The sequence below is a fragment of the Arachis hypogaea genome, chromosome 3 (assembly GCF_003086295.3).
Source record: "Arachis hypogaea cultivar Tifrunner chromosome 3, arahy.Tifrunner.gnm2.J5K5, whole genome shotgun sequence".
Classification (NCBI taxonomy): Eukaryota; Viridiplantae; Streptophyta; class Magnoliopsida; order Fabales; family Fabaceae; genus Arachis; species Arachis hypogaea.
Window position 1 is genome coordinate 131,281,907 of NC_092038.1, and position 11,083 is coordinate 131,292,989.

The following is an 11,083-nucleotide window of genomic DNA, read 5'->3' on the forward strand; positions in this document are numbered from 1 at the left end:
TAATATCTAATTAAATATATCAGGTATTATATATGTTATCAATTAACATTTTACAACATCAATCTTTGAAAAAAATTGTTAATGGAATGATTAGAAGTGATCTTCAACAATGAGCTAACTGCGGATGAAAAATGAGCAGAAAAAAAAAACATTGAAAATTGAAAGAGCTTTTATAAATTGAATAGTAAGAAAATCCGGGGACATTCTGTTATTTATAGCTGTACAATAGGATATATAGAATGCCCCATGATGATTGATAATCATCAAAGCATGATTATACATGCAAGATAGACTTTGATATTTTCTTTGCAGTAATAGTAATAATTAATAAGCTTCTGCTCATATCTAAGAACCTGCTCTCCACTACCAAGAATAATAGTGAAACCAAAAACTTCAAGAGATGAATGGCAAACCAAAAATTAGCCTTTCACCTGACTTTGGCTATTGTTTATACACCCTTCAATCTCATATTTATGGTACACTCTGCATTGATTCTCTTCCCACCACCGTTCTGCTTCCTTCTCCGAGAATCGTTTCCGGCTGTGAATTATGCATGTAATGCAGATTCAGAAAACATATTGTTTAGATATATTTTGGCTAACAAGAAGCATGGAATAGGCATTACCTGAATCTGACCCTTTTAAGGCCCTTTTTCCCACATGGCAAGGTTGTGAATGTGATGTAAACACCAGGCTCATACTGTTCTACCCATTCAACCTTCATGCTGTCAGTATTGTCTTGCTGTGACTGTGGTTTAGCGACGCTAGAATTTTCCGTCACTCTATCATTCTTGAGTAACATGTTTCTCCCAAGTTTTGATTTCAATGTGTCTGAGAATACTATAGGGGAATTAGATAGACTGTCCATGTTGCCATCCCTAGGACTATTCATATCTATATGTATGGGTGCCAAATTAGACATGCAATCATGTATCCCAACTTGTCCTTCTTGTCCAGCATTCTCTTTTCCTGATATTGTATGAAGCTGCAGTGGTGATAATTAATATAATGTTAAGGCCATATCATAAGGACTACTACAACATATGTTTCTTGTAACAAAAACAATATAAGAAAACTTACCCTTAAAGCCAAAGCTTTTATGACCTCTTTTGCTGCTTTGGACTTAGCAGCTTCCTCCTTTGCTACAAACCAACTCTCCTCAATTTTCTGTTGGCACTCTTGTATCTTATGGTTTTTGAGTTCACACTGTTCTTCAAGTCTCTTTAACTATCAAAAGAAATGAAATAATAGCATGCATAAGAGAACACATTAAATGCAGTCAGATGTTTTTTTAAATACGCAAGTGAACAGCACTGGTTAATTTGCTACTCAGATATAGGAAAATCAGAATGAGAGGAATGAAATGAAGCAACCTAAAGGGCTAAATGCTCACCAGTTATCCTAACGGAAAATGCGAAGACAAATTCTACAAATTTGAATTAAAATTGAATGCTGGAGATCCATACAGGAATATATTCATTTATAGAAATCTAAGCAGGATAATAACTGTTTCTTTGTCACAAATGCAGCATGTACAACATTGAAACAAAAGTTACCTCAGCTCTCAGCCTCTGAACTTCTTCAATGAGCATCTTATCAGACTTTGTTGTATCTGACTCTGCACTAGAGAAGTTGAATGCTGCCGCCGGAGATTCTATATTTGGTGGGGCAACAGTAGCTACTTTATTTTTCGACGAAGAAACATGCCCAGCCAAATTTTCTTTACAATTGATTCTAAATTGGGCAGGGCATGGAACTTGCCCCCATTGGGGCATCCCACCTAACATAGAAGAAGAACTATCTTCTAAATGCTGCTGGCTCTCTTGTTGGTTTTTCCAGTCCTTTCTTCCACTGGGCATGCTTTTCCTATAACATGATTGGCCGAGCGTCAAGAGAGGACCCTGTGCCATAGTTGTCTCTCCTCTATCTTCAGTCAGATCAGGAAGTCTGTGCAGCTGCTGGGAGTTGCAATTTCTAGACTTCAAAGCCACTGCTGAATGTGTACTTCCTTGCCTTCTATCATAGCACTGATCACAAACTCGAAAGGCCTTGCTCTTACTCGGGGCTAGAGAAGCATTTATAACCTTTTTACTACTACAAGCGCGGCAGAAATGAAGGCCACAATCATAACAGTTATGCTTCTTCCTTGTGAATCCAAACGGCAGCCTACACCCACTACAAGCTGACTGGTCACTAATAGAAATCGGTCTGTGCAAACAGATTGCAGCCGTGAAACTTGATCCACAAGTTATTGTTTCTACTTGCCTGTCTCTTAGAGCCTCAACAAAAGAAGGCGTGTACCTGTCTTCGGCATCACCTAGTCCAAGTTGACCATTTTCACCTTTGCCCCATGTATAGACACTCCCGGCCGAAGTCAAAACAGCAACATGATATGAACCAGCCGAAATCACTTTAACAAACTCTTGTTTAAGCTGTCCTTCAACCATTACTGCTCTATCTCTGGCGTGAGGATTTCCGAGCTGTCCATATCTCGCGCTTCCCATTGCAAATACCTTCCCCATATTAGTAAGTGCTACAGTCAACATTCTTCCACAACTTACTTGAACAAAATCATAGTCAACGAGTTGCGAAACACAAGTCGGCACAAGCTTGTTTCCATTATCTGCATGACCAAGCCTCCCTTCATCTGCATCTCCCCAAGTAAACAACTTGCCTGTAGGAGTATTATACCGAAAGTGATCAACCATGACTTCCACAATTGCAGCTGTATGCCATGAACCACAAGCAACAGACCTCACCTTTAGACCACTAAGAGACTCAACATGTTTTGGTCGAGAACAGCTCTGAAGATTGCCATGGCCAAGAACTCCGAAGGTACCATCTCCATATGTAAATAATTTTCCACAGCTAGAGACAATGGCAGTGTGCCATTCTCCACAAGCAATGCTTGAAATGCTAATACCATCTAATGGACCTGAAAGTTTATGTGGTATCCATTGATTTTTTATCCGGCCTTCATTAACCAAATCCGAACAACAAACATCATTCCCCCATGCATATACTTCACCAGAATCTGTCAAAGCACATGTATGATACTCACCACAGGTTACCTGTTTTATATGAACACCATTAAGAGAATCGACTATTTTCGGGGAGCTAGTGTCTATATCAATTTTTTGCCCCAACCTTCCCCACTTCCCTTGACCCCAACAAAACACTTCCCCTTCTTTTGTTACCAAGGCAGCATGTTTTCCTCCTAAAGCTATATTTTGTACATCTAACATCATAGTGGATTCTAGCAACTTTGGAACTAAAGAATATATTCCATCTTGGTTCACAAACCTTTCATTTACAATCCCTACAAGACCTCCAATCCCTCCACCCCAAACCATTACATCCTTCAATGCATTGTTGTTTCTTATGAGTGGTGTGGCGGGGTTCAACATAGACCTGCAGGACAAATTCTTGTGCTCCTTGTTGAGACGTGTTGTTTCGATCTTAATAGGAGTATCTGGATCAATATATGGAGAACTTGGGACAGAATTATCAATCATGTCATTTGCACTGGAAAGGAAAGGTGTTGATGGATAAAACTTGTCAGATGTATATGATAAGCCATCAGAAAAACACCTTTCTGAGAGTGACAAAGTGGGACTTGCGCATACACTATGTACCTTCAAAATGAAATCAAAAGTGAAAGTCACATTCAGTCTTCTATGAAAATTATACATTTTGTAATGAGCATAATTGGACTTAGAAATAGACTTAGATATTAGACATTAATAGAAATAGTTTAAATAGGAGTTAGGTATTATAACATTCATTATGGAATTTGTAAAATGCCTTAGAACTCTCTTCTTCCTAATTATATTCTTCTCTTTTATCTGATTCATTTCTTCTATATTCTAATCTGTCTGAAATATACCATTCAATTCCACATTGATTCTCCTAATTTTCTATCTAAACTATAATCCAATCACTCCAAAAATAAATTCTGTTTCACATTCATTTATTTTCAAGATATGGAAGAAGCACCAAATGTGAAAGGAACCGAGAGTATAACAGGCTACCAAACCATTCAACAAGGTGAAAGGAAATTTTCCACCATGTCGGTACATTAAAGACTAATAATTTGTTGCATGTCAAACATAACTGCGAAAAGCAGCATGTCTTAGTTTTATTATATAAGAATAAAAACTAGGATTATAATTTTCTGTATATGGAACTCAAAATTATCAACCAGCAATTGAGATTAATTTCTCAAATCTTTATAAAAAGCTAGGATAGATACATGGAATATGTCTATAACCTGAGCAAATTGGGAGGTATCATCCAGGAGGCCAAGATTTTTCTTTCTTCGTAATATTCCGGCCGGACTACTGACACAACTCTGAACCCCTTTGCAGCTTCTTAAACTACTGAAAGGTCGAGGATGCTGGCACCGAGAAATCACAGCTCTCAATCCAACAAACCAAGTAGTAGCCTGTGCTTTGTCCTTGCATATCTACATTTAACAAAAATAAATAAATGATATATGGATATAAGAAAACAAATACAGTTATATGCAATGTGCTAGTCACAAATATTACCAGATCAAGAGAGTGTTCGCTGTCAGCATAGATTAGTGAAAATGAATGGCACTCCTTTTCAGCTTCATTTTGCCTTTGGCACCTTATCTGAAAAAGGATTAGTGTTGTATTATTAGACCAAAACTTCAGGTTCATCTGGAAAATTCATGGATGTTTTTGTTACATACATTTCCCTGCCCTTGAATAATCTTCGAAACCGAACTCAATCGCAAATGCTTTTCCTGCTGCCCTGAGTACCAAATCAAATTCCTCTCATCCTATAATCAGGGGAGAAGACATGTTAACATCTTCATCATAGTTAAAGAAACTTCATAGATAGTAGTATTTCCAGATCAAAGTAGAGCTTTATTTGAAGATAGCATTATGGATTAGTAGTTAACAGTAAAAATAAAAAACAATAACAAACAACAAATTCAAGTTTCAATCACTAGGTGAGACCATTGAGAATCTAACAGGGGGAAAATTTCGAAACCTCTAAATTTAATGTTTATATAACAAATTTGAAGAAGAGAATGTAATGAAAATCATAGGCCACATATCATTAAGAAATTATCAGAAGAAGCAAAGAAATTATTGAAATAATGTGTCATCACAAATATGCCTATTACCGGGGAAAGTCTGAAAGGGCAGAGCTTTGGTTTTCCTCTGCGACCACACTTTAGTAAATATGCACCTTTCTTTATAGATACAATTGCCTGAACAGAAATTAATTAAGAAAAAGGAAAAAAAAACAATTTTGAAGTTTGTCAGAAAGGAAGGTAAACAAACAGTAGAAACTATTGCACAAAGGAAATACCGAAAAAACAAAAATAAAATATCATTCACATTGGCAATTCCAAAGAACAAACATTAAAGTCTACCTTTCATGATGATCCACACTGACATGGGAATGTGTGCATATATATATATATATATATATATATACACTAAAATGAGAGAGAGGAGAGAGAAGAAAGAATTCTGGTTTTTGAAAGAACATTAACATGCCTCAATGGATTCTTATGTTGTAAGAAAATTGATGTAAACAGAAAAGATGATTAATTCCCAATCCTATATAGTATTCAAAATTGAAACTAAAACTGGAATAATCAGAAGTGATATCATAAACTCAGCCAATGGCATTGCCAGAAAGGAAAATGAGGAATTCAAAATTGAAAGAAAAAAATTTCTAAACTTTGAAGTGTAGAGAGGAAATTGAACCTGTTCAACAGCTCTGTCAAATGGAAGTGCAGCTAAGGAGTCTTCTTCCATTGTCATGGTTGTTGTTGTTGTTGCAGTTAGTTTCATTAAAGAAGAAGAATGAATGGCAGAAGACAACGGAAACAGAAGTGAAGAAACTGAAACCTTATCATTAGTTTGCACCAAAAATGACTCCTATGAGAATGCAGAGAACAGAATATAATAATCTCTCTCTCTCTCTCTCTCTGTTGTGTTAAGAGTGAAGTGTATGAACATACAAAGTCAGAACAGAATAGAAGAGAGCATAGACAGAGTTGGAAGAAGAAGAAGAAGAGAAGAGAAGAAGAGAGGTTTCTTTTCTTCTTTTTTTTCTCTTAGCTTTATTAACTTAACAGTTGAATCTGTTTGGTTCTTCCATTGATTCACTGTGTGTTCACTTGGAAATTCGTGCCATTTTTGAGAGAGAAAAAGAAGAGAGGGGCCTATGAAACTGAGAACTTAAAACCATATGCACGTGTACACCATTTTCTTGTATAAAAAAGAAGAAAAGAGGTGGAAGCAGTAACACTAACACACACTATTATTCTTACCACATCTCATTTATTGTCCTTATATATCTTGCCTTTTTCTTACTTGTTTTTATTTCATTTATTTATTTTCCCATTTATCATCATAAATACTAATATTACACCCTACAATCATGCATTATGCATAGCATAGCAGTAACAAGATGCCATTTTCTTCTTTTGGGCAAAGCTCACTCTTTCTTGTCTTTCTCACAAAAGGTTAAGGGAAGGGGGGTCAAACCGTAATTACAGGACCTATAAACTTTTGTGGTACTGCTCGTACATTACAATTTACAAATGTGATGTTTTTTGAATTTTGAATTTTTAAATGTCACAAATATTTATTTTTTATGGTGGGAACTGGGGAGGGTTAAAACTTATATACAGTGAATCACATTTAATATAATACATACAATAGTTTAATACTAATAATCATGTGATGCAGAAACAGTCCAATTTTCCTTAATGTACATGCATTCCATTTTTTGGCATTGGCCACTTTTTATTTTCACCATGGCAGAAGGACGGGGAGGAGGGAGGGGGGACCTACCTTTAATTTGTTCCAAAGGTGGATTCCAATTAGCAAGAGTTCATAAAAAGGAGAAATTATTATCTTTTCTTATCAATTTGACCAATCAGCAGTGAATTTAGATAATAATGGTCTTTCTAGGGACAAGAGAATCCGGCACTTGTTTGTGTAATTAAGAGGGCTATTTTTTCTTCAAATCATAAATTAAAACAGAAAATATTTTATATAAATAATTATTTATTTTAATATGATATAAATATATAAATATTTTTATATAAAATTAAATACAATCTCACTAAAAAACTATAGGGTCTAACAAATAACAAGTCAACAAATATTTTTTAAATTGTATTTTATATTAATTAATTATTATTAATTAGTGATTATTTAAATTTACTTTTTTAAAGATACAAAACTAATAATTATTAATTACTTTTTATTACTTTAATTCATATTTTATTATTTATTACGCAAATTCTGATTTCTCTTTCAAAAAAAAATTTGAAACTCTAAAAAACAAAAATACCAAAACATAAGATAAAGAATCATCAAAATCTTAAAGAAAAAAAACATACAAAATATAGAAAAAAGAATCATCTAAATCCTAAGAAAAAAACATAAGAAACATAGAAAAAAGAATCATCCAAAAGAATCATCTAAAACTAATAAAAAGAATCCTTCGAAATTTAGGGGAAAAAACATAAAAAACTAGTTAAAAAGAATCATTCAAAACCAAATAGGAGGAGGAGAAGAAGAGCCGCATGGTGGCCGGCGACGATGTCTTGGACAGCGTTGCATGGACGGTGGGGGACTCGCGGTGGTGCGTTGTGAGAAGGAAGCCACAAAGACCACGCATTGCGAGTGGAGGAGTCGCCACGGATCGGAGTAGTTGATCACGCGTCGCGAATGAGGGCCTGGTGGTGGTTGCGTCGCGACGGATGGAGAACCGTAGGGTGCAAGTGGGGAGCAATGGGGAGTCGCAATCGACGAGGATGCGTCGGGTAGCGGAGTGGGTGCGAGTGCTGCACGGACGATTCACGATGGGAAGTAAAGTGGGTAAAGTAAAAGCGTGATGGTAGCTGTCTTTCCTACGCGAACAGCAGATGAGGTGACGAAAAAGGATGCAAGGACGACCGACGATGATCACAAGCGAGAACGGTGCAACGGTAGCGCTACAGTGGCAGTGTGGCACGATGAAACCACGATAGCGTAGGCATTGAGAAGAGGAATTAGGATTTGTGATTTTGTGTGATGAATGATAAGTGGAAGTGAAAATAAAGTATGATAAGTTTTAATTAAAAAATATCATTAATGTCAATTAATTAAATTTTAAATTTAAAAAATAATTTAAATTAATAATTATTAATTGAGTTATCCAATTCTTAATTTTCTATACTTTTCCAATTACAATTAATGTCACAAGGAAAAAAATATTTTACACAACATGATATTTAAAAAATTAAAAAGTATAATTATTTTATTATATATTTACTTGTTGGTATAAAATCAAATAGTTACATAAATTTTTAATAGAATATACTAATTGTGTTAGGATTTTTATACTTTTAAATAGATACTTTTAAGGAAAAATATATGAAAATAAATTGATAATTTAATATTTTTACAGTTTTTTTTCCTTCTTCAATTGATTTTGCTTTTAGCATAAACAAGTTTCTTTCTTTTAAAAAAAAAACTGACTTTTAAACAATAAAATGAGCACTTATTTTTTTTAAATATATATTTTATTTATCTTGAAAACGCAAACAAACGAGCCTGCAATATAAGATTTGCCTACTGTAAATCTCATTAGCATGGCAAAATTAGTGTCCAAATGGTGGGCTATATCACCTTTTAATTGACTATGCTAATTGCTAAGTTTATAAAAGGGCCTCTAGAAAAAATGTGACTTAGGATTCTTGTTCCAATTATTGCTTCCGATTAACAAGTAAAATACCTACTCAATGGTCCTTGTATTGTAGTATAGTACTGTTTTAGTAAAATATATATTATAGCATGATCCAATTGAGAAATGAGAGAGAGAAAATGATAGTTTACAAATAAAAAGCACAGGAAAATGGTAGAATTGTAGCTAGGTAGTTGAAACTTGAGAATGAAATACAGATCTATCATCTATGCAAGAGAGATTAGATTGACTTTTTTTTTATTATTATCATTTCCTTCCAAAGTTAGGTTCACTAAAGTCATATTAACTCTGCCAGTTTTGTCTACCATGTAGGTCCCATGGACAGTTCATCTTGACCTTTGCTGAGATTTTGGTCCTTTTTTTCTTTGTTTTACTTTTATTTATATATATCATCATTTTTATCTATAAAAATTTATAATGCTTATAAATTTATTTATAAATAAAATTAATTATTAAATACTTTGGTTACACCGAAATTAAATAAAAATTATAGTTTTCTGGTTATTGTTCTTCTCTTTTTCCACATCTTTTGTGTTTTTTTTTCACATTTGAAATTTGAAAAATCAATAAATGAGTATGTGTATCTTTTAGTCCTTTAAAAAATCTCACATCCACAAAACAGTAAAAAAAAAAAAAGGAAAAGGAGGGGGGCTGCTTTTATTTTTTTGCTAAATTCCTTTCTATATATAACATCAACCTGGTCACATTGCAGATTCTCTTTACTTGTTTACATGTTTCCTATCCTTCTTTTTCACAGTGAATTGTAATTCATTGTCATGTCCTTCATGCAAAGGACATTACTAGACCCTTTACCTTTCTTTAAAAAAAAAAAAAAAACTCTGAATAAAATAAAATAAATTAAAATTATGAGCAAATATCTATATGTGGAATTAATTATTTATTCACAGAATCACAGGGTCAACCTGTCCCTTTTGGAAACAGAATGATATAGGTGATTGTCCTCAGTCAATGCCATACTGTAGGTACTCTATAGAAATGGTTAAATACTAATATATTCCAAGGGAGAAAATAGGCAACAACAAAATATATTGAAGGTAAATGTTGATGAATTCTAGGATGCTTATCAATTGTTATTTAATTTTTGTCTAATTTATTTTTTGTGTTAAATTTTAATTTTTTAAAAATAATTTATTTTAATTTTTTTTAAATTAAATATTAATTTTTAATTTTTAATAAATAGACACTACTTTTTAGGCACCATAATATTCATCGTAAATGCTATATATGTGATATGATATTATTCATTATTATTGACTATTTAGCTAGTTATTATCTGGATTATGGATAGTTGCCTATTTATTTTTTTTGACAACTCACGCTAATAATAATTCACCCGATAAATCTGCAAATTATTTAATAGGGTAATAATAATTAACTATACCTGGCATATTTATGATAAATTTTGTATCAAATTATATATATATATATATATATATATATATATATAATAGTATGATTAAATTCCACAAGCATCCTTTAATTTATTGAAGGAGTAAAAGTTACTAATGAGAAAAAAAAAACGTAATTGTCGGACTCTGTTTTTGCTTGCAGACATTCAATCAAATTGAACTTGCCTTAAGCAATAAGTAATACAAATAACTTCAATATGATTCAAAGAAGGAACGAACATTCTTTGGCACAAGCAATAGTAAATTAAATTTAAAAGAAAACTTTAAAGAGACATTTGGTGTGTACGTTAACCCTAAATAATAATTTCTATATTGCCCACATTTTTCAACTTATTTATAGTTTGCAGGTGCAAACTGCAACCCCCAACCTAGCTAGCTAGCTACTACAATAATAAAATTAACCTACATACACTACATCATTGAGAAAATAAACATGCACGCCTTTATTTGCTAAAAGATAAATATAAGAACAGAATTATTTTAAATTGGCATGTCCAAAGAGTTAATCTTGACAAAATACAAGAGAGTGAAAGCGAACATAATAAAAATGTGAAACGAAAACATAAAAAAATGAGAAACATAATAACTACAAACTAATTAAAAAAATAAAACAACAGAATAATTATTTGATCTAACTAAAGCGATAAAAAACTTTAACAATATCCAAAGAAATAACCTTGACAACAGAAAAGAAAATAAGAATGAAAAAAATTAAAAAGGTGAAATAAATTATAAAAAATCAGATACTCCTCCTAAGACATTTTATATTTGGGCGAATTCAATGTGAAATTCATCGAAATATGACGAACTTTATATAAAATCTAGATTTATGACGAATCTTATTAATATAATGAGATTCGTCGAAAGTACAACAAATTTGGCTCAAATATATAAAAAAATATATCT

The 11,083-nt window shown here is 32.9% G+C and overlaps 1 protein-coding gene across 1 annotated transcript; it reads right to left on the reverse strand.

Moving 5' to 3' along the window:
• Positions 1-151: 151 nt before the first annotated feature.
• On the reverse strand, positions 152-6,259 carry LOC112791682 (PH, RCC1 and FYVE domains-containing protein 1-like). Its single transcript, XM_025834606.3, has 9 exons — positions 5,750-6,259; positions 5,158-5,244; positions 4,717-4,806; positions 4,550-4,636; positions 4,270-4,464; positions 1,556-3,634; positions 1,080-1,226; positions 626-984; positions 152-540 (listed from the first exon to the last, which is right to left on the reverse strand). The coding sequence occupies exons 1-9, from the start codon at positions 5,834-5,836 to the stop codon at positions 420-422; spliced, it is 3,252 nt and encodes a 1,083-aa protein (XP_025690391.1). The 5' UTR covers positions 5,837-6,259; the 3' UTR covers positions 152-419.
• Positions 6,260-11,083: the final 4,824 nt, after the last annotated feature.

What these genes read in the sequence shown, in the direction of transcription:
- LOC112791682 (XM_025834606.3), bottom strand. Translation starts at nt 5,836, where the DNA reads ATGAAACTAACTGCAACAACAACAACAACCATGACAATGGAAGAAGAC. An exon ending in GCGAACACTCTCTTGATCTG is followed by an intron (nt 4,465 to 4,549) that starts GTAATATTTGTG and finishes TGTTAAATGTAG; the next exon opens with ATATGCAAGGACAAAGCACA. An exon ending in CTTAAAAGGGTCAGATTCAG is followed by an intron (nt 541 to 625) that starts GTAATGCCTATT and finishes CATAATTCACAG; the next exon opens with CCGGAAACGATTCTCGGAGA.